This window comes from Rhinopithecus roxellana, chromosome 9, assembly GCF_007565055.1.
Source record: "Rhinopithecus roxellana isolate Shanxi Qingling chromosome 9, ASM756505v1, whole genome shotgun sequence".
In the NCBI taxonomy this organism is placed as follows: domain Eukaryota; kingdom Metazoa; phylum Chordata; class Mammalia; order Primates; family Cercopithecidae; genus Rhinopithecus; species Rhinopithecus roxellana.
The window spans coordinates 142464325-142488548 of record NC_044557.1 but is presented as its reverse complement, the minus strand read 5'-3'; the positions used below and the strand labels follow the sequence as shown (position 1 = coordinate 142488548).

Here is a 24224-nt window from a genome sequence, read left to right as displayed (position 1 = left end):
ACTTGTGCCATGTTGGTGTGCTGCACCCATCAACTCGTCAGCACCCATCAACTCATTTACATCAGGTATAATTCCCAGTGTAATCCCTCCCCCCTCCTTCCTCCCCATAATAGGGCCCGGTGCATGATGTTCCCCTTCCCAAGACCAAGTGATCTCATTTTTCAGTTCCCATCTATGAGTGAGAACATGCAGTGTTTGGTTTTCTGTTCTTGTGATAGTTTGCTGAGAATGATGGTTTCCAGCTGCATCCATGTCCCTACAAAGGACACAAACTCATCCTTTTTTATGGCTGCATAGTATTCCATGGTGTATATATGCCACATTTTCTTAATCCAGTCTGTCATTGATGGACATCTGAGTTGGTTCCAAGTCTTTGCTATTGTGCATAGTACCACGATTAACATATGTGTGCATGCGTCTTCATAGCAGCATGATTTATAACCCTTTGGGTATATAACCAGTAATGGGGTGGCTGGGTCAAGTGGTATTTCTAGTTCTAGATCCTTGAGGAATCGCCACACTGTCTTCCACAATGGTTGAACTAGTTTACAGTCCCACCAATGGTGTAAAAGTGTTCCTATTTCTCCACATCCTCTCCAGCACCTGTTGTTTCCTGACTTTTTAATGATCGCCATTCTAACTGGTGTGAGATGATATCTCATTGTGATTTTGATTTGCATTTCTCTGATGGTTAGTGATGATGAGCATTTTTTCATGTGTCTCTTGGCTGTATGAATGTCTTCTTTTGAGAAGTGTCTTTTCATATCCTTCGCCCACTTTTTGATGGGGTTGTTTGATTTTTTCTTGTAAGTTTGTTTGAGTTCTTTGTAGGTTCTGGATATTAGCCCTTTGTCAGATGAGTAGATTGCAAAAATTTTCTCCCATTCTGTAGGTTGCCTATTGACTCTGATGGTAGTTTCTTTTGCTGTGCAGAAGCTCTTTAGTTTCACTAGATCCCATTTGTCAATTTTGGCTTTTGTTGCCATTGCTTTTGGTGTTTTAGACAGGAAGTCCTTGCCCATGCCTATGTCCTGAAGGGTGTGACGTAGGTTTTCTTCCAGGGTTTTTATGGTTTTAGGTCTAACATTTAAGTCTCTAATCCATCTTGAATTAATTTTTATATAAGAAGTAAGGAAGGGATCCAGCTTCAGCTTTCCACTTATGGCTAGCCAATTTTTCCCAGCACCATTTATTAAATAGGGAATTCTTTCCCCATTTCTTGTTTTTGTCAGGTTTGTCAAAGATCAGATGGCTCTAGATGTGCGGTATTATTTGTGAGGGCTCTGTTCTATTCCATTGGTCTATATCTCTGTTTTGGTACCAGTACCATGCTGTTTTGGTTACTGTAGCCTTGTAGTATAGTTTGAAGTCAGGTAGCGTGATGCCTCCAGCTTTGTTCTTTTGACTTAGGATTGTCTTGGCAATGCAGGCTCTTTTTTGTTTCCATGTGAACTTTAAAGTAGTTTTTTCCAATTATGTGAAGAAAGTCATTGGTAGCTTAATGGGGATGGCATTGAATCTATAAATTACCTTGGGCAGTATGGCCACTTTCACGATATTGATTCTTCCTATCCATGAGCATGGTATGCTCTTCCATTTGTTTGTGTCCTCTTTGATTTCATTGAGCAGTGGTTTGTAGTTCTCCTTGAAGAGGTCCTTCACATCCCTTGTAAGTTGGATTCCTACGTATTTTATTCTCTTTGAAGCTATTGTGAATGGGAGTTCATTCATGATTTGGCTCTCTGTTTGTCTGTTACTGGTGTATAAGAATGCTTGTGATTTTTGCACATTAATTTTGTATCCTGAGACTTTGCTGAAGTTGCTTATCAGCTTGAGGGGATTTTGGGCTGAGACGATGGGGTTTTCTAAATATACAGTCATGTCATCTGCAAACAGGGACAATTTGACTTCTTCTTTTCCTAATTGAATACCCATTATTTCTTTCTCTTGCCTGATTGCCCTAGCCAGAACTTCCAACACTATGTTGAATAGGAGTGGTGAGAGAGGGCATCCCTGTCTTGTGCCAGTTTTTAAGGGGAATGCTTCTAGTTTTTCCCCATTCAGTATGCTATTGGCTGTGGGTTTGTCATAAATAGCTCTTATTCTTTTGAGATTCATTCCATCAATACCGAATTTATTGAGAGTTTTTAGCATGAAGGGCTGTTTAATTTTGTCAAAGGCCTTTTCTGCATCTATTGAGATAATCATGTGGTTTTTGTCTTTGGTTCTGTTTATATTCTGGATTATGTTTATTGATTTGTATATGTTGAATCAGCCTTGCATCTCAGGGATGAAGCCCACTTGATCATGGTGGATAAGCTTTTTGATGTGCTGCTGGATTCAGTTTGCCAGTATTTGAGCATTGATGTTCATCAGGGATATTGGTCTGAAATTCTCTTTTTTTGTTGTGTCTCTGCCAGGCTTTGGTATCAGGATGATGTTAGCCTCATAAAATGAGTTAGGGAGGATTCTCTCTTTTTCTATTGATTGGAATAGTTTCAGAAGGAATGGTACCAGCTCCTCCTTGTACCTCTGGTAGAATTCAGCTGCGAATCTGTCTGGACCTGGACTTTTTTTCGTTGGTAGGCTATTAATTATTGCCTCTATTTCAGAGCCTGCTATTGGTCTATTCAGGGATTCAACTTCTTCCTGATTTAGTCTTGGGAGAGTATATGTGTCCAGGAATTTATCCATTTCTTCTAAGTTTTCTTGTTTATTTGCATAGAGGTATATATAGTATTCTCTGATGGTAGTTTGTATTTCTGTGGGGTTGGTGGTGAAATCCCTTTTATCATTTTTTATTGCATCTATTTGATTCTTCTCTCTTTTCTTCTGTATTAGTCTTGCTAGTGGTCTATCAATTTTGTTGATCTTTTCAAAAAACCAGCTCCTGGATTCATTGATTTTTTTGAAGGGTTTTTTGTGTCTCTGTCTCCTTCAGTTCTGCTCTGATCTTAGTTATTTCTTGCCTTCTGCTAGCTTTTGAATGTGTTTGCTCTTGCTTCTCTAGTTCTTTTAATTGTGATGTTAGGGTGTCAATTTTAGATCTTCCCTGCTTTCTCTTGTGGGCATTTAGTGCTATAAATTTCCCTCTACACACTCCTTTAAATGTGTCCCAGAGATTCTGGTATGTTGTGTCTTTGTTCTCCTTGGTTTCAAAGAACATCTTTATTTCTGCCTTCATTTCGTTATGTATCCAGTAGTCATTCAGGAGCAGGTTGTTCAGTTTCCATGTAGTTGCATGGTTTTGATTGAGTTTCTTAGTCCTGAGTTCTAGTTTGATTGCACTGTGGTCTGAGAGACAGTTGGTTATAATTTCTGTTCTTTTACATTTGCTGAGGAGTGCTTTACTTCCAACTCTGTGGTCAATTTTGGACTAAGTGCGACGTGGTGCTGAGAAGAATGTATATTCTGTTGATTTGCATGGAGAGTTCTGTAGATGTCTATTAGGTCTGCTTGGTGCCGAGTTGAGTTCAATTCCTGGATATCCTTGTTAACTTTCTGTCGCATTGATGCATCTAATGTTGACAGTGGGGTGTTAAAGTCTCCCATTATTATTGTATGGGAGTCTAAGTCTCTTTGTAAGTCTCTAAGGACTTGCTTTATGAATCTGGATGCTCCTGTATTGGGTGCATATATATTTAGGATAGTTAGCTCTTCCTGTTGAATTGATCCCTTTACCATTATGTAATGGCCTTCTTTGTCTCTTTTGATCTTTGAGGGTTTAAAGCCTATTTTATCAGAGACTAGAATTGCAACCCCTGCCTTTTTTTGTTTTCCATTTGCTTGGTAGATCTTGCTCCATCCCTTTATTTTAAGCCTATGTGTGTCTCTGCACATGAGATGGGTCTCCTGAATACAGCAAACTGATGGATCTTGACTCTTTATCCAATTTGCCAGTCTGTGTCTTTTAATTGGACCATTTAGCCCATTTGCGTTTAAGGTTAATATTGTTATGTGTGAACTTGAGCCTGTCATTATGATGTTAGCTGGTTATTTTACTCATTAATTGATGCAGTTTCTTCCTAGTATCGATGGTTTTTACATTTTGGCATGTTTTTGCAGTGGCTGGTACCGGTTGTTCCTTTCCATGTTTAGTCCTTACTTCAGGAGCTCTTGTAGGGCAGGCCTGGTGGTGACAAAATCTCTCAGTATTTGCTTGTCTATAAAGGATTTTATTTCTCCTTCACTTATGAAACTTAGTTTGGCTGGATATGAAATTCTGGGTTGAAAATTCTTTTCTTTAAAAATGTTGAATAGTGTCCCCCACTCTCTTCTGGCTTGTAGAGTTTCTGCTGAGAGATCTGCTGTTAGTCTGATGGGCTTCCCTTTGTGGGTAACCCGACCTTTCTCTCTGGCTGTCCTTAACATTTTTTCCTTCATTTCAACTTCGGTGAATCTGGCAAATATTTGTCTTGGAGTTGCTCTTCTCGATGAGTATCTTTGTGGCATTCTCTGTACTTCCTGAATTTGAATGTTGGCCTACCTTACTAGGTTGGTGAAGTTCTCCTGGATGATATCCTGTAGAGTGTTTTCCAACTTTGTTCTATTCTCCAGCACCAACTGTCTGACACGCCCCAGTGAGATGAACCCGGTACCTCAGTTGGAAATGCAGAAATTAACCATCTTCTGTGTTGCTTACACTGGGAGCTGAAGTCTGGAGCTGTTCCTATTCAGCCATCTTGGCACCCCTTCCTAAAATCTATATTGTTCTTTAAATTGGAATATATATCTCTGTTTCATCATTTTCTTTGATCTTCTGTGTTAGTTTCTGTATGTTAGATGAGACAACTGCCTCTCTCACTCTAGTCAGCTATAATTTTGTGTCTACTGATTCCTCCTAGAGTTTGTCCACATGATGAGCATCCCACTATTACAGCTTCCACCTAAGACTACATTCTCAACCTCCTACCTCTCAGAGTGGAGGGAATAAGACATATGCAAGTCTCTCTAGACCACAGGAAAAAGGCGATTTTATACAGGTGCACAAGCATTTCCAGGAGCCTTATCCCCCAGGAGCAATGCACAGAAGGGGCTTTAAAATGCAACTGTGTGTCACTTCCTGGAATGAGTTTATGGCACACTGTTCCAGGGCTACTTGGTGGCCTGGTTTCTAATATGCATTGGGAAGAAAGGAGACCTTGAGAAGCAGGTTGGCTCTTCCCATGCTTTCTCCCCTAACTAACCCCAGTAATAACTCCAGGACTATTAATTCCACCTGAAAAGAGTTTGTCCACTCTTTCCACTCTTATGACTGCATCCTAAACCTCTCAACTCTGGAGGTAGAAGGGACTAGGCATATACAAGTCTCTCTAGGCCACAGAAAAAGCAGTTTTATATGAGCCTGCATGCACTTCCATGGACTTCATACTGTGGGAGGAGTGTGGAGAAGGAGTGCTAAAAATGCAGCTCCATGTTTCTTCCCAGAAAGGATTTATGCCATGCATTGGGTGCTGCAACTTTTATAGCAACCATGATTAACAGAATCCTAAATACCTTCTAGCTCAAAGAACAGAAGAAGACACATGTGAGTCTCTCCAGATTATCTGACAAAGAGGTGGTTTTCAGTGGGCATCTAAGTACTTCCAGGGGCTACATCCTCTGGGTGTGGTGTAGAAAAAATACTGGAATGCGCAGCTCCCATTTTCCCTCCAGAAGGATTTTCCTGCACATTCTTTCCGTGACTATTTGACAGGCTTGCTTCTAATAAACTTGCATTGGTGAGCAAATAGTAGCCCTCCAGTAATCTGAGCCACAGCTTGGCACTTCCTGAGCTTTTCTTCCGGTTTACCCCAGTAATAAATCTAGGCCTATTCATTCTCCTTGAAGGAGTTAGTTCACACACCAAGAGCCACAACTTATGTAGCTCCCACCAAAGGCACTATCTTCTTAATGACCTAGCTCTGGGAATCAGTGGGGCTTTCCATTCCTGAATGTCCCTAGGCCACAAAAAACAAATAGGTGGATATGCCATAGGCTTACTTCCAGTAGGTATCTCCCTAGGACCAGAGGCTGCAGCCTGTACACCAGTATAGGTACTTACCCCATATTATCCCCCTGCCTTACAGCAGAGAGAGTGGCAGATAAACATGCACACTCAGCTTCATCTTGAAAACAGAAGAACTGGAATATACATCCGACACCCTACCTCCCCAGTTACATCTAGAAGGTTTGGTTTCTACCTTACTTTTCCCAGAGTTCTAACAAGACATGCCACATCCTACTCTCCAGGGGGCCACCAAAAACAGAGACATGGGTTTGGACAAACACAAAGAATTAAGAGGCACCTTGAAATCTCTGGCCAGATCAATTGGCGACATTCTTCTTCACTCATTTAGATTTAATTAGAGAAAAGGTAACATTGCATAATAAGGGCAGAAGTCTTCAACCTGGAAGCAAAATTGTATATTTCTGAATCTCTCTGAACATATTTTTGCTTTTTCCATTATGTACTATATATAATCAAGAACAAAATAACTGAATTGGGTTTCAGGATACTCATTGTGCAATATAATTTACTTGACTCATTTGTATACAACTGTATCATCATACTTGAGCCACATTTTTATCTGTTTCTTTGTTTGTTTTGTCTTCATTTTTGTTTTTTGCCACCACATCCTCCAGTGAGGTGATCTTGGTCAGAATGTGAGAAAATTGCGTCTGCCTGGGAGCACCAGTGGTGACCTGGCATTGCAACAAGACAGCAGCAGAGCTGAACAAGCCCATTTGGGAAGAAAGATGACAAGCTTTCAAATATTGATATATGTCTTTCATTTGTCCTTCCCACTGAGACCACATCTCATATCCACCTCTTCCTAGGATATCTACACTCACCAGTATCTCCCAGCTATTACACTGCTGCGTAAAATACTGATGCTTCAATGTAATTTATTCTCTTAATGAATATTTATCCATTCGAAAGTCTGCTTTTCTCTTAAGATTATTATAGTCATCGCAAGTCAAAGAGGAAGGATAGTGTTAAGAACGAATCTGCAGTTTATAGCCCTGATACTGAAATTTACAAACAGAAATTCTGAGTTATGGATAAGTAAAGATTCAGATTTTGAATCACAAGGCACACTCTCAGATCCGGGACATCTGACATTCTATCAATATTTAATCAAGGAAGAAGCAGGCAGATGACAGTAGGACGAGAATTTCAAGTTACAGGAAAATAAAGCAAGATGGAAGGAGAACTTTCAGTAAATGCTGGTCCAGTAACCAAAATATTAATGCTGTTATTCATCCATATAACAAATAGTTTTGAAAATGTATATCTGTCAGTGAATTATATAAATATTATTTGCATTTTATCTTTGAGGAATCAGAGCCACAGATTTTAAAAGTAATTCACCCTGTGTCCGCAGGATTTCAAATCAGATCTATACAATAAAGCTCATGTTCCCTCTCTTATGGCAAAGTATGGATGGAAGTAAAAGAACGTAACTACGAGACAAGAAAGAGGATAAGAGGAAGACTCTATTGAGTAAAACATGCCTAGCCCCATAATATCCTAAGTTGTCTAAAGAAAAACTTTCATTCTCAATATATTAGCCAACAATGTTTTCATATACTTTAGAGATGATGAGTTTTTCCACAATATTCTTTATTCATTTACCAGTAAAAATTTACTACGAATTCAACAATAAATCAATATTAAATGTTTTCTAGCATGAATCACTCTGCTTCCCAAGATAATCACATGCCATTCTTAAAATGTCTTTATTTTTATCAATTTGAAAATGTGTCCTTATGTTTTTTTAAAAGGTTATTGTTTTCCAATAAATGCTGGTATTTTATGTATGAATTTGATGTCTAGGATTTTCTTCAAAATAATGTGAGGGTAGAGAGGATATGTACATTAGTTGATAATTAGTGAGTTGGGTGATACATACACAAGGGTTTATTTTGTTCCTTATTTTAAATAGTAAAGAATCCATCACCAGGTTTGGGCACAAGCTTTCTCCCCAAGGAAATCTTAAATATATTTTTCAGCACTTCTTCAACTTCTTCCTCAATCAGAGTTTTAAACTCGATCAGATCTGTATTGTCTTTGTAATTGAATATTCTATAGGTGAGGGTGAAGCCTACCAAACAGCGAACCCCTTCTGGGGTCTGCAAGGAACAAAATGATGTGGTTGTAAATGCAGATGTTGGAGACGTTTGCAGGTATGTATTTATAGACTCAAAATCTTCAATTTTTCGAGGTTCAAGCGTAAAAGAGTACACTTTTTGGTGTGTCTTCTTTGGCAGGAGATCAGAATTAAGAAATTCTTCATTTGGAATATACTGCTCTCTTCTGATTTGGTCCAGGCACCAGATTCCTTCCTCTTCTGTCAAGCGGAAAATGCAAGGCATCTGAGGCTGATCCTTCCCAGAAATTAACTCCAGAGGCTGCCACATCTGGGAGGGGCCTCCAAACCCAGCATCAGCAATGTAGTTCCTGCCATCAATGGTTACCTGCAGGAGAAGGTGAACCATGCCCGTGCTGTATTTGTTAGCTGCAGGGATATAAACATACCCTCCTAACATTGTGGTCTGAAAACCGATTGTGGTCAGAGCCCAGTACAGAAGTTGATTGACCTGGAGACACCATCCACCCCGGTTTCTTCTTACAATGTGATCAAAAATAGTCTCTAAGCCCAACTCCATAGCTTCCCCACAATGCATGTTAAGGTTCTCAAAGGGAACAGCTCGGATTTGGTGCTCAAGAATGTCAGTTAATGTTTCCAAGTCCAGTTTGTTCCTAGAGTTCTTATAGCCAATTCTTTCAAAATATGCTTCAATGTCCATGATCCCCTAAGCAAGAAAAACAAAACGTAAGAACATACCACTACTTTAGCACTTGGATTTCCTTGAGTGGCTAATTATAGGTTTAATGTATTTAAAACACATAAAAACACAATGGTTGTAAGTACCTGTCATAATAATTCTTTTGTTAGTATTTTTATTGCATGAATTCCTTTTACATGCATAAGTTCACTTAATAGTATCAGTACCCTGTAAGGAAAGTATTATTGTATCTTCTGTCTTTCAAGCATGAGGAGTTGGAAATCCAGATTAAATGAGGAGCCCAATGGTAAACAACTTGTTTGTGGTTTTCTTGGTGATGAGTAAAAAAGAGATTCCAATTGGTATCAATTATAATAAGTTTATAAACAGTTTCTGATATAAGCAGGAGAATTATACAATAGAGGACATGGTATTCATGGTACATGACCCACTTGATTTCCCATTTAGCTGTACCTAACACGAAGCTGCTCACTCAAAAAATTATATTGGTTAACTCATTCATTCACTGATTCACTCAAGAAACAGTTTACAGAATACTCTTGATGTGTTTCCTATTGATCTAGCGCTTGCTTGCCCTCAAAAATCTTATATTTTAGTGGGAGTTGAGGTGACACAAATAATAAACTGAATAAATGAATAAAACATGCAGTCTGTTAGACTGTGGTAAGTGTCTGGTGAAAACAATAAAAGGGGTTAGTGGGTGCACAGGGAGAGCACTGATTTCAAATAAGGTGGTTAAAGAAAGGCTCACTAAGACTTTAAGGATGCTAGAGAATAAGTTCTGTGGATATGTGTGAGGAGGATTGTTCCATGCAGTGGAAGAGAAAGTGCCAGGGTCCTTAGCTGGAACCTGTCTTGAGTGTTCAAGAAACATCAAGGAAGCCAGGGTGAATGGAGTATAGTCAGTGAGAAGGAGACTGAATTGAGATGAGATCTGACAAGTAACAGTGGCCTTGGAGCCAATGCTTATATTTTGGCTTTTATTCTAAACGAGATGAGAAATCAAAATGAGATAGGATGAGAAAAGGGTTATAAGGGGAACAATGTTTGCCTAATCAAAGTGATCTGTCTAGCTACTGTGTGGACAATAGGCTGCCCATATTGAACTCTACGGGCAGTCACATGAACTATGTAGGACCAATTCAAACACAACAGCTCTAGGACCAAAGCTTGGCTGATGGATGGCATATGACCTAAGTAGCTCAATGAAACTCTATTGAGGCATTTTTGCTGAAATCTAAGCACAAATATTCTGCTTCAAAGATAGAAGCGGGGAGGATATCAACCCAAAGTTACTGGGGAGAACCCACTGAAGAACAACACTAACAAAGAATTTACTAGTAACCTGAGCAGGGAAATATGTGACTCTTAGTAATAGCACCGAAGTTTCATGGTTTTGTTGAAGACTTTAAATATACGTTGTAGCTCAGAAGACAGTGCCCCAAGGTAAAAGCTTCAGAAGTCAGTTTTTCTTTGGCCTTCTCCTGGCCGCCTATCTCTCAGTCCCATTATTCCTCAACACTGGCCATACACACTAGAATCTCCTTCCCCAGGGCAGAACCTAGAAATCAGAACTCCTTTTTCTCAAAACCAGCCATAAAGCCTAAAAATACTACTCTAATTTGCCCTCTCCCTTTCTGTGTATGAATTAGCCGTAAAGAAATTATCCAACGGGCCGGGCGCGGTGGCTCAAGCCTGTAATCCCAGCACTTTGGGAGGCCGCGACGGGTGGATCACGAGGTCAGGAGATCGAGACTGTCCTGGCTAACACGGTGAAACCCCGTCTCTACTAAAAAAAAAAAAAAAATACAAAAAACTAGCCGGGCGTGGTGGCGGGTGCCTGTAGTCCCAGCTACTCGGGAGGCTGAGGCAGGAGAATGGCGTGAACCCGGGAGGCAGAGCTTGCAGTGAGCTGAAGTGAGCTGAGATCCGGCCACTGCACTCCAGCCCGGGCGGCAGAGCGAGACTCTATCTCAAAAAAAAAAAAAAAAAAAAAAATTTATCCAACCTACCTTGTTGGATCATAGATCATAAGATCCCTATACCCAGAAAGAAGGAGTACATGCTCAGAGAGGTCAAGAGGAATCTAGAGAGACAGGCCTTGCTGGGTTTCCCCAGTCTATTAGCATTAGGTTATGCCTTTGGTTCAATCATATTTTTTTATGTGCCCATACTTTGTTGCACCTAAGCATAAAAAGGACAATTTCCCTTGTGTGTTTGGGTCTTTATTCTGAAGACTCCAGAATACACACTCCAAACAAATCTGCATGCCTTCTCTTCAACTGATCTATCTTTTGTGAGCTGATTTTTCCGTAATCCTTCAGAGGGTTTCTGGCCCTTACTCATAGGAAGAAAAGCCAACGGCACAGAATTAAGTTATAATGGAAGAAAACATTGCTTTTTAGAAGCTTTAAGATGAAACACTTCAGCATCAGGCTATAGCAACAGATTTAGACCCGAAGAAAAAAAAGTTGCCAGAGCCAGCAAAAAGTTGAAAGAGAGAGTTAACATCCCAGCTGTTCTCAAATGAAGAAAAGGCTGAAAGCAGCAGGATACACCAGAAGTTGACTTCTGAGATAACAGTCTGAGAAGTTTCAAAAAGAAAAAAATAGCAATAAACATTAAAATTTCTCGGAATTTAATGAAGAGCAATTCAATACTTTAAGAAACCCTTATAGTTCTAACCAATGTTTTGGTTTTGTATTGTGGGTTTTTGGTCAAAGCTCAGTTTCCAGAAAGACTACTATAAATAATTCAATTTTATTTATTTATTTATTTATTTATTTATTTTATTTATTTATTATACTTTAAGTTCTAGGGTACATGTGCATAACGTGCAGGTTTGTTACATATGGATACTTGTGCCATGTTGGTGTGCTGCACCCATCAACTCATCACCCATCAATTCATCATTTATATCAAGTATAACTCCCATTGCAATCCCTCCCCCCTCCCCCTTCCCCATGATAGGCCCCAGTGTGTGATGTTCCCCTTCCCGAGTCCAAGTGATCTCATTGTTCAGTTCCCACCTATGAGTGAGAACATGCGGTGTTTGGTTTTCTCTTCTTGTGATAGTTTGCTAAGAATGATGGTTTCCAGCTGCATCCATGTCCCTACAAGGATGCAAACTCATCCTTTTTTATGGCTGCATAGTATTCCATGGTGTATATGTGCCACATTTCCTTAATCCAGTCTGTCACAGATGGACATTTGGGTTGATTCCAAGTCTTTGCTATTGTGAATAGTGCTGCAATAAACATACGTGTGCATGTGTCTTTGTAGTAGAATAATTTATAATCCTTTGGGTATATACCCAGTAATGGGATGGCTGGGTCATATGGTACATCTAGTTCTAGATCCTTGAGGAATTGCCATACTGTTTTCCATAATGGTTGAACTAGTTTACAATCCCACCAACAGTGTAAAAGTGTTCCTATTTCTCCACATCCTCTCCGACACCTGTTGTTTCCTGACTTTTTAATGATTGCCGTTCTAACTGGTGTGAGATGGTATCTCATTGTGGTTTTGATTTGCATTTCTCTGATGGCAAGTGATGATGAGCATTTTTTCTTGTGTCTGTTGGCTGTATGGATGTCTTCTTTTGAGAAATGTCTGTTCATATCCTTTGCCCACTTTTTGATGGGGTTGTTTGTTTCTTTTCTTGTATATTTGTTTGAGTTCTTTGTAGGTTCTGGATATTAGCCCTTTGTCAGATGAGTAGATTGCAAAAGTTTTCTCCCATTCTGTAGGTTGCCTGTTCACTCTGATGGTAGTTTCTTTTGCTGTGCAGAAGCTCTTTAGTTTAATTAGATCCCATTGGTCAATTTTGGCTTTTGCTGCCGTTGCTTTTGGTGTTTTAGACATGAAGTCCTTGCCCATGCCTATGTCCTGGATGGTACTGCCTAGGTTTTCTTCTAGGGTTTTTATGGTATTCGTTCTAACATTTAAGTCTCTAATCCATCTTGAATTAATCTTCATATAAGGAGTAAGGAAAGGATCCAGTTTCAGCTTTCTACTTATGGCTAGCCAATTTTCCCAGCACCATTTATTAAATAGGGAATCCTTTCCCCATTTCTTGTTTCTCTCAGGTTTGTCAAAGATCAGATGGCTGTAGATGTGTGGCATTATTTCTGAGGACTCTGTTCTGTTTCGTTGGTCTATATCTCTGTTTTGGTACCAGTACCATGCTGTTTTGGTTACTGTAGTCTTATAGTATAGTGTGAAGTCAGGTAGCGTGACTCCTCCAGCTTTGTCCTTTTGACTTAGGATTGTCTTGGCAATGCTGGACTCTTTTTTGGTTCCATATGAACTTTAAAGCCATTTTTTCCAATTCTGTGAAGAAACTCATTGGTAGCTTGATGGGGATGGCATTGAATCTATAAATTACCTTAGGCAGTATGGCCATTTTCACGATATTGAGTCTTCCTCTCCATGAGCATGGTATGTTCTTCCATTTGTTTGTGTCCTCTTTGATTTCACTGAGCAGTGGTTTGTAGTTCTCCTTGAAGAGGTCCTTTACATCCCTTGTAAGTTGGATTCCTAGGTATTTTATTCTCTTTGAAGCAATTGTGAATGGAAGTTCATTCCTGATTTGGCTCTCTGTTTGTCTGTTACTGGTGTATAAGAATGCTTGTGATTTTTGCACATTAATTTTGTATCCTGAGACTTTGCTGAAGTTGTTTATCAGCTTAAGGAGATTTTGGGCTGAGACAATGGGGTTTTCTAAATATACAATCATGTCATCTGCAAACAGGGACAATTTGACTTCTTCTTTTCCTAACTGAATACCCTTGATTTCTTTCTCTTGCCTGATTGCCCTAGCCTGAACTTCCAACACTATGTTGAATAGGAGTGGTGAGAGAGGGCATCCCTGTCTTGCGCCAGTTTTCAAAGGGAATTTTTCCAGTTTTTGCCCATTCAGTATGATATTAGCTGTGGGTTTGTCATAAATAGCTCTTATTCTTTTGAGGTACGTTCCATCAATACTGAATTTATTGAGCGTTTTTAGCATGAAGTGCTGTTGAATTTTGTCAAAAGCCTTTTCTGCATCTATTGAGATAATCATGTGGTTCTTGTCTTTGGTTCTGTTTATATGCTGGATGACATTTATTGATTTGCGAATGTTGAACCAGCCTTGCATCCCAGGGATGAAGCCCACTTGATCATGGTGGATAAGCTTTTTGATGTGCTGCTGAATCCGGTTTGCCAGTATTTTATTGAGGATTTTTGCATCGATGTTCATCAGGGATATTGGTCTAAAATTCTCTTTTTTTGTTGTGTCTCTGCCAGGCTTTGGTATCAGGATGATGTTGGCCTCATAAAATGAGTTAGGGAGGATTCCCTCTTTTTCTACTGATTGGAATAGTTTCAGAAGGAATGGTACCAGCTCCTCCTTGTACCTCTGGTAGAATTCAGCTGTGAATCCATCTGGTCCTGGACTTTTTTTGGTGGGTAGGCTATTAATTATTGCCTCAATTTCAGAACCTGCTATTGGTCTATTCAGGGATTCAACTTCTTCCTGGTTTAGTCTTGGGAGAGTGTAAGTGTCCAGGAAATTATCCATTTCTTCTAGATTTTCTAGTTGATTTGCATAGAGGTGTTTATAGTATTCTCTGATGGTAGTTTGTATTTCTGTGGGGTCGGTGGTGATATCCCCTTTATCATTTTTTATTGCATCTATTTGATTCCTCTCTCTTTTCTTCTTTATTAGTCTTGCTAGCAGTCTGTCAATTTTGTTGATCTTTTCAAAAAACCAACTCCTGGATTCATTGATTTTTTGGAGGGTTTTTTGTGTCTCTATCTCCTTCAGTTCTGCTCTGATCTTAGTTATTTCTTGCCTTCTGCTAGCTTTTGAATGTGTTTGCTCTTGCCTCTCTAGTTCTTTTAATTGTGATGTTAGAGTGTCAATTTTAGATCTTCCCTGCTTTCTCTTGTGGGCATTTAGTGCTATAAATTTCCTTCTACACACTCCTTTAAATTTGTCCCAGAGATTCTGGTATGTTGTATCTTTGTTCTCATTGGTTTCAAAGAACGTCTTTATTTCTGCTTTCATTTCGTTATGTACCCAGTAGTCATTCAGGAGCAGGTTGTTCAGTTTCCATGTAGTTGAACGGTTTTGGTTGAGTTTCTTAGTCCTGAGTTCTAGTTTGATTGCACTGTGGTCTGAGAGACACTTTGTTATAATTTCTGTTCTTTTACATTTGCTGAGGAGTGCTTTACTTCCAATTATGTGGTCAATTTTGGAATAAGTGTGATGTGGTGCTGAGAAGAATGTATATTCTGTTGATTTGGGGTGGAGAGTTCTATAGATGTCTATTAGGTCCACTTGGTGCAGAGATGAGTTCAATTCCTGGATATCCTTGTTAACTTTCTGTCTCATTGATCTGTCTAATGTTGACAGCGGAGTGTTGAAGTCTCCCATTATTATTGTATGGGAGTCTAAGTCTCTTTGTAAGTCTCTAAGGACTTGCTTTATGAATCTGGGTGCTCCTGTATTGGGTGCATATATATTTAGGATAGTTAGCTCTTCCTGTTGAATTGATCCCTTTACCATTATGTAATGGCCTTCTTTGTCTCTTTTGATCTTTGATGGTTTAAAGTCTATTTTATCAGAGACTAGAATTGCAACCCCTGCTTTTTTTTGTTCTCCATTTGCTTGGTAGATCTTCCTCCATCCCTTTATTTTGAGCCTATGTATGTCTCTGCATGTGAGATGGGTCTCCTGAATACAGCAGACTGATGGGTCTTGACTCTTTATCCAGTTTGCCAGTCTGTGTCTTTTAATTGGAGCATTTAGTCCATTAACATTTAAGGTTAATATTGTTATGTGTGACCTTGATCCAGCCATTATGATATTAACTGGTTATTTTGCTCATTAGTTGATGCAGTTTCTTCCTAGCCTCGATGGTCTTTACATTTTGGCATGTTTTTGCAATGGCTGGTACCGGTTGTTCCTTTCCATGTTTAGGGCTTCCTTCAGGGTCTCTTGTAAGGCAGGCCTGGTGGTGACAAAAATCTCTAAGCATTTGCTTATCTGTAAAGGATTTTATTTCTCCTTCACTTATGAAACTTAGTTTGGCTGGATATGAAATTCTGGGTTGAAAATTCTTTTCTTTAAGAATGTTGAATATTGGCCCCCACTCTCTTCTGGCTTGTAGAGTTTCTGCCGAGAGATCTGCTGTTAGTCTGATGGGCTTCCCTTTGTGGGTAACCCGACCTTTTTCTCTGGCTGCCCTTAAGATTTTTTCCTTCATTTCAACTTTGGTGAATCTGGCAATTATGTGTCTTGGAGTTGCTCTTCTGGAGGAGTGTCTTTGTGGCGTTCTCTGTATTTCCTGAATTTGAATGTTGGCCTGCCCTACTAGGTTGGGGAAGTTCTCCTGGATGATATCCTGAAGAGTGTTTTCCAACTTGGTTCCATTTTCCCCCTCACTTTCAGGCACCCCAATCAGTCGTAGATTTGGTCTTTTTACATAATCCCATACTTCTTGCAGGCTTTGTTCATTTCTTTTTCTTCTTTTTTCTTTTGGTTTCTCTTCTCGCTTCATTTCATTCATTTGATCCTCAATCGCTGATACTCTTTCTTCCAGTTGATTGAGTCGGTTACTGAAGCTTGTGCATTTGTCACATATTTCTCGAGTCATGGTTTTCATCTCTGTCATTTCGTTTATGACCTTCTCTGCATTAATTAGTCTAGCTGTCAATTCTTCCACTCTTTTTACAAGATTTTTAGTTTCTTTGCGCTGGGTACGTAATTCCTCCTTTAGCTCTGAGAAGTTTGATGGACTGAAGCCTTCTTCTCTCATCTCGTCAAAGTCATTCTCTGACCAGCTTCGATCCGTTGCTGGCGATGGGCTGCGCTCCTTTGCAGGGGGAGATGCACTCTTATTTTTTGAATTTCCAGCTTTTCTGCCCTGCTTTTTCCCCATCTTTGTGGTTTTATCTGTCTCTGGTCTTTGATGATGGTGACGTACTGATGGGGTTTTGGTATAGGTGTCCTTCCTGTTTGATAGTTTTCCTTCTGACAGTCAGGACCCTCAGCTGTAGGTCTGTTGGAGATTGCTTGAGGTCCACTCCAGACCCTGTTTGCCTCAGTTGAAAATGCCGAAATCACCAGTCTTCTGTGTTGCTCGCACTGGGAGTTGGAGACTGGAGCTGTTCCTATTCGGCCATCTTGCTCCGCCACCCAATAATTCAATTTTCATTAAAGCCAACATAAGCACAGCCAAAATTTCTTTTATGAATTTGATTATACACATGCCACTTACCACACGACTGGACTTTATGTTGTATCCTAAATTTCATTCTTTCTTAGATAACCAGTCATCTTCAGAAAAAAAAAAAATTTACTATATAAAATTATTTTTCATACAATATAATTCTCTTTTCTTTTTAATCCCTCTTATCACAAATGCATCTTTATATCTATAACTTTCTTTGTATCTCTCTCCCCTACTTACTGGTTGCTTTTTACTTTGTTGCATAAATAACCTTTGAATTAGACAAAAATTATTTTCTTTTTAATGAGAATACATTTTTCTATTTGTCTTATATTTTCTTTTTTCATCAAAAACATGTCTTTGACAGACTTTATATACAGAATTATATATTAAGTGGAAGTTTTATTTTTAGTAACCTTAAACCTAGGAAACACAAAATCCTACACTGCATATCAGGTATCAGCACTTTATAGATGAAATCACTCTACAATGTTTAGGCATGTTTCTCCATATCTCTACTTAATTGGAAATGAGCCAAACTATTAATGAGTACCTATTCTTTAATCCAAAAAAAGTTTAAGATTTTAAATTATATAAAAGTTAGCCAACAAGCACTTATCCCTCCCATTTATATTTATTCAGTTTATTCATTGTTAGCAGTTTACCTAGATTACTTTGAGAACTGAGACATTAGACAAAACTAGTCACATTTAAAGTTATTTCCTTGCTAACCATTTTATAGCCTGTGAAAATCAGGTGTTCACCCAAGTATAAACCTTAATGTTAAACATATTTGTTTTTCCAGATAGCTCAGGATTTAGCTGTTTTTATGAAACCAATAATATTAAGCTAATCTTACCTATTAAAAAAATTACAAGTTGGGCGCAGTTGCTCATGCCTGTCATCTCAACACTTTGGGAGGCCGAGGTGGGCAGATCACGAGGTCAGGAGTTCGAGACCAGCCTGACCAACATGGTGAAACCCCGTCTCTACTAAAAATACAAAAATTAGCCAGGTGTGGTGGTGCGCAGCTGTAATCCCAGCTACTTAGGAGGCTGAGGCAGGAGAATCACTCGAACTCTGGAGGCAGAGGTTGCAGTGAGCCAAGATTATGCCACTGCACTCCAGCCTGGGTGACAGAGTGAGACACCATCTCAAAAAAAAAAAAAAAAAAAAAAAAAAGGTTTTTAGATTTTAAAGATTGTTTTAAGTTAAATATATGGACAAAACTAAATATTTATGAAAACTTGTTCTTGTAAAAGGAATTCTCTATGTAAGCCAGCTGGCTAAAATTTGAAAGGAATTATTTAATTTTTGTATAAATTAAACCTTAAAATAAAAAGCACACTAATGCAGGGCCAGAATCTAGGCCCTTATGTCAAAATATCAGGGTTTTGTTAGAGTACTAATCAGCTCTTTTATAGAAAACTATAAAATGTCATAAAAGAGTTATAAAAATCTTCCTTTGTGTTACAACTAATTAAAATTAAATAGATTTGTTTGTAAGATTTTATTAATGTTAACTTTAGCATTAATAATAAACTATGCAATGGTAAAATTTAGATTTCTCTTGAATACGATTTTCTTTTAATATTAAGAGATAGTGAAAGATTTTTGCTTACCTTTTGAGAAAACAAAAAAAAAAAAAAAAGAAGAAGAGGGGTTGAGGAAGAGAGACAAATTTAGTTGGCCTCATGCTGTCTTTATTAGGTCTTACTGTTTGTGAAAGTGAGTCTTCTCTCTCAAAGAGTGAAGGTTTTTACTTTTTGAAGTCTTTGAGTTATCACTTTGCTTAAATGAATGACTTATTTTACAATGACCTGTTTGGTGACTGTAATTTGTTTTCCCACCACTATATGTGTCTCTATCTAAATAACTTTAACCAAAATCTCTCCAAAGCGATTACCTTGGCTTTTAATATGTGAAACTTGTTTTAAGTTTCAAAGTGGGGACTGGAGAAAATCACACTTTCCAAATTCCAATTCTAAATTCAGTCTTGTTGACCTCATTATCTTTTTTGATATTAAGTCCCCTGCAGCCAAAAACAGACACATTTGGTGTATTTGGCATGTTAAAATCATATAGGAAACATTTTCAAATATGAAATGGTGTTCAACTTTATTACAGCTACATTTATATTAACCCTATTACTAGTATGTTTTTCAAAAATATGTGATATTCTTATCATTCTGATGTCTTCATATATGTTATAAGTATTTATAATTATTATGTTAAATTGTTATATGCCACATAAATAACCAAATTTCCTTCTCAAGTGTGTCCTTGATCATGGCTGTCCTAAGACTTCTGTCATTCACAGTTGTTCTCCTTTGATCCTTTTAAAAAGGTGGTTTGCAATTAGCTTAGGACTCTAAGGGGTGCTCTTGAATGAAGCTTTATGATAACTTTGGAGACTGTGCCACTGGTATAGAGAAAAAAAAAAACTCCCAGGACTCTGATGGAGAACTAATATGTTCATGAGGATTGCTGACCCAATATCTAACAGAATAGGAGTTAACTGCATGGACAGAACTAATAGAAGACTGAAATAATCTTTTTATGGGTTTTGTTGAAACATTGCTACTTTTGTTTGTTTTTCAGAGTCAAGAAAATTTTTTTCTTTTTAGATATTTACAGCTTTTAATACTTGTGTAAAGTATACTCTTGTGAGCAAAATTTGAAGTATATTTCCTTCTATCTGCCTGATTTCTCTGAAATTTGGAAGCTCTTAGTGATTATTGCTAATTTATGGGAATATAATTATTTGCATAAATTCAATTAGAATCTGTTTTCTTTTTTAACAGGACACAAGTGGAGACAAAAGTCAAGGATTTGACTGGAATGGCATATTTTTAAGAAACTGACATTGACTTTATAAAACTGATAATAGGCCTGTGGATAAAACTGGCCTCACACCTGTCTATGCAGTTCCTTACAGGGTCCTTCACAGGTTTCTGGCCTGTAATGGGTAAAAAAAAGGTCACATTCTGACAGGCCCAGGAACCCCAAATTATTTTGGAACCTTGAGAGAGAATTCACTCAATTCATACCGGTATCTCGTAGGAACAGATAAATCCTTAGTTGGGCTCAGGATGCTTTTAAGAGGTCTAATCTGAGATTCTTTACAAAAAAGAATGTTCCAGCAAAGCCATTTTTTAAAAAGGAACCTATACAGTGAATATCTATTCTTGCTGCACTTGATGCAAATAATCAGACCAAGTACAGTAACAAAACCTATTTTGCAAATAAATCAGTTCTACTATGTCTTTCATAAAATTGAAGAATTGGAAGCAGAAAAATTATATTTCAAAAACTGTAGTATATCTGTTATTATCTTCTGGCCTTGTCCATTGTTTTTTCAGTTTTTATTATTTTTTACAATTTAGACCAAATCCTGAATTTTTTCCTGGCTGTAAGTCTCCAAAGTAACATTTTCCATGTTTTCTCCCATTTTTCTTACTTGAATTCACTAGAAATTAAAACTGGGGTTTTCTTAAAGCCTTGCAAACTGAAGGTATCTGGAGAAAATAACAGTAACTTATAAACAACCTTCATGTACACCTGCTGATGCGAGGTCTTCTCAGAAAGTTCACTTGAACACCTGGTTTGAACTTCCAGAAAAATCTGGAAGATTGCCACTGCAATATGAAGATGCCTCAGAGATTCTAGAAAAGCTAGTCTATAGATAGACTACTCCAGATAATAACCTTTATTATTTTTTTCTGTTTCTATAGAAATGCCTCCTACTAGAAATCTGATTGCTACATTATGTCTAGAGGCCTAAACCATTTGCAGTGCCACCTCCTGGAATGGGACATAGCTATTTAACTGAAATGATCTCACCTCAAAACCAAGAGACTGCCTAAAGAAGATATGGAATGATATATTTAAATTTGCTCATTTATATTTATCCTGAATTTGTTTTTCCACTGCTGTGACTGTCTCTGTCTAAATACCTCTAACCCAAATCTCTCCAAAGCTATTACCTTGGCTTTTAGTACGTGAAACTTGTTTTAAATTTCAAAGTGGCGACTGAAGAAAATCAAAATATTTTACCCTCAAATATATTTCTTTGACATATTTACAAATGGTTGCCACTGGCCAACAAGCAGAAGTAGCATTGCAAAACTGTCTTAACTGAGGAAAATTTGCATCTGTGGACAATGTCCATTAATGCAGCCACGCCCCCTCCCCTTTCTAAGCCTTTCCCAGGATCCAGAGAGATTGAGAGTCTGACACCTTTAAAGATCTGGATAGAAACATTTACCATCTATTGCTTATGAGAAAAGGTTCGTCTACATAACAAGGGCACCTTTGCTAGCCAAGTTTCTTCCTTCCTCCCTCTCTTAACCTGTGTTGCCACTAAAACTAATTTATCTGTTTCTGGCCATGCTTTGAGTCTCCACTCTTTACTGTGGCCTCGCAATACTACATGAGTTTCTGTAACTTATTGGGAAGTTGGGTCTTCATTCTCATGTTTCCTGAGTATGGTGGTTAATATTGAGTGTCAACTTGATTGGACTGAAGGATGCAAAGTATTGTTCCTGGGTGTGTCTGTGAGGGTGTTGCCAAAGGAAATTAACATTTGAGTCAGTGGACTGGGAAAAGGAGACCCACCCTCATTCTGGGTGGGCACAATCTAATCAGCTGCCGGCACAGCCAGAATGAAAGCAGGCAGAAGAATGTGGAAAGACTAGACTGGCTTAGTCTTCCAGCCTGCATCTTTCTCCTGTGCTGGATGGTTCCTGCCCTTGAACATCAAACTCCAAGTTCTTCAGCTTTTTGACTCCTGGACCTTTGACAACAGACAGAAGGCTGCACTGTCGGTTTCCCTACTTTTGAGGTTTTGGGACTCGAACTGGCTTCCTTGCTCCTCAGCTTGCAGACGGCTTACTGTGGGACTTCACCTTGTGATCATGTGACTCACTACTTAATAAACTCCTCTTTATGTATACATCAATCCTATTAGTTCTGGCCCTCTAAAGGGCCCTGGCTAATAGACCATGTACATACATTAAATAAATTTGTATTCCCTTTCCCCTATTAATCAATCTGTCACATGTGAGTGACTTTTAGTGAAGCTTTAGGGGGCCTACAGCCTATGGCCCCCACATAAGGTATACCTTGGCTCTGCCTGAAAATCTGATACATCTTGAAGTAGGAGAGTTTATAGGACAAAGGTGGATTCAAAGATTTTCTGATTGGCAATTGGTTGAAAGAGTTAAGCTCTGTCTAAAGAGTTGCAATCAGTATGTGGCAGGACAAGCCATAGACAAAACCCCTCAGATGCAGAGTTAAAGAAGGAAGGGCTTTATTCAGTTGGGAGCTTTGGTAAGACTCACATATCCAACAACCGAGCTCCCTGAGTGAGCAATTCCTGTCCCTTTTAACGGCTCACAACTCTAAGGGGGTCCGTGTGAGAGGGTCATGAGCAATTGAGCAAGCAGGGGTAAGTGACTGGGGGCTGCATGCACCAGTAATTAGAACAGAACAGAACAGGGCAGGGATTTTCACAGTGCTTTTCTATAATCTGTAATCTATAGATAACAACCAATTAGGTCAGGGGTTAATCTTTAACTACAGGCCCAGGGTGTGGCGCCAGGCTGTCTGCTTGTGGATTTCATTTCTGCCTTTTAGTTTTTAATTCTTTCTTTGGAGGCAGAAATTGGGCAAAAGACAGTATGAGGGGTAGTCTCCTCCCTTAAGTATAATGAAATGCTTGAGTTAAAGGGGGTTGTGGGAACCATGGTTCATGTTATGTAGATGAAACCTCCAGCCAGAAGCCTTAGAGAAAACAGATGGTAAATATCTCTTTTCAAATTTTTAAGGTGGCAGATTCTCATTTAATCTCTCAATCAGAGCAGAGCCAGAAACAGGCAAATTTCCCCCACAAAAGATGATTTTGCAAGATCATTTCAATATATGTCAAAGAAATATAATTTGAGGATTAAATAAATTGATTTCCTTCAGGGTCTGCTATTGTCATGTGTTGCCAAACCAGAGTCATATTGGAATTTGGTATCTTACTCCCACAAAGAGTCCATTTTGCCAGTCTTACGATCACTATTTCAATGTTAATGCTGGTCAGTTGTGCCTGAACTCCAAAAGGGAGTGTGTATAATGAGGTGTGTCTGACCTCCCTTTCCATTATGGCCTGGAATTTAGTTTTCCAGGTTTCTCTGGGGTCACCCAGGACAAGAGGATATCCATTCAGTCAGTAGGGGGACTTGATTTTATTTTTGATTTATACCCCAATTTCAAAGTACACTGCAAATTACTTTCAAAGTTCTACTTACTTTGGCCAGCAACCAGGAACTAGGCTGAATGCAATCCTCTTGCTTCCAAGGTCTGTAATAAAGTGCTCTCCCTTCCAAAGTCTGCAAGGGAAGTGATCTCACTGGAATTCCGTATCACCCTGACCCCAGAGTCTAGTTAGGATCACCTCAGGGATCTCTGGGAAATGTAGTTGCAGGGCCTCAGGTTGCCTCTGTGAATCTCTTATGCAAATCTTTTCATTAAAAATGGTGTGGATAATTATACTATCTGATGACACCCATGCCACAGGCTAGGAGAGCTGTGCCTTGTATTTCACCTAGTTCTTGCTCTCTGGAAGTCTGATGGCAGACTTCCCATGTGTGATATGGAAGGTGAGAGCTTGAAACAGGTCAAGGGGAAAAGCAGAACCAGTAACTTAGAAGAGGCAGAAGAGGAAGATGAAAGGTTTTAGTCACACTCTCAGATTATGGCACTCTTTCTTCATCAATTCCTATAAGGTCTCTCTCTTTCTTCTGCCTCTTTTCATATCTCATCCTCACTCTCATTCACTTCTTTACCCAAAGGTACCACACAATGCGTCTGAAATAACTCGATGCATGTGGTATAAGTGTCACATGTATCATATGGCTTTGTTTCTGCTTTTTTATTTACATTAATACTAATGTAAATTTTTATTTACATTAATATAAAATATTAACATTGTATATCATGTTTTTTTGACACATAACAGTTGTATATATGTATTTGGTAGTGTGTGATGTTCTGATTCATGCATACATTGTGTAAAGATCAAATCCTGGTAATTAGCATATCTGTCACCTCAAACATTTATCATTGCTTTGTCATGAGAACATTCAAAATCCTTCCTTTTTTTCTAGCTTCCATACCCTTTTCTCTCCAGTCTCCAGTAACAACTCTTAACTTTCTACTACTCTA

The 24224-nt window shown here is 38.7% G+C and overlaps 1 protein-coding gene across 1 annotated transcript; it reads right to left on the bottom strand.

Annotated features, from left to right (window-relative positions):
- Positions 1 to 7589: 7589 nt before the first annotated feature.
- On the bottom strand, positions 7590 to 23403 carry LOC104655226 (arylamine N-acetyltransferase 2). Its single transcript, XM_010354633.1, has 2 exons — positions 23309 to 23403; positions 7590 to 8799 (listed from the first exon to the last, which is right to left on the bottom strand). Exon 2 carries the CDS (start codon positions 8791 to 8793, stop codon positions 7921 to 7923), a length of 873 nt encoding a protein of 290 aa, XP_010352935.1. The 5' UTR covers positions 8794 to 8799; positions 23309 to 23403; the 3' UTR covers positions 7590 to 7920.
- Between the last annotated feature and the right edge of the window lie 821 nt (positions 23404 to 24224).

Excerpts from the sequence above, each read along its gene's own strand:
- LOC104655226 (XM_010354633.1), bottom strand. The coding sequence starts at position 8,793 with ATGGACATTGAAGCATATTTTGAAAGAATTGGCTATAAGAACTCTAGG.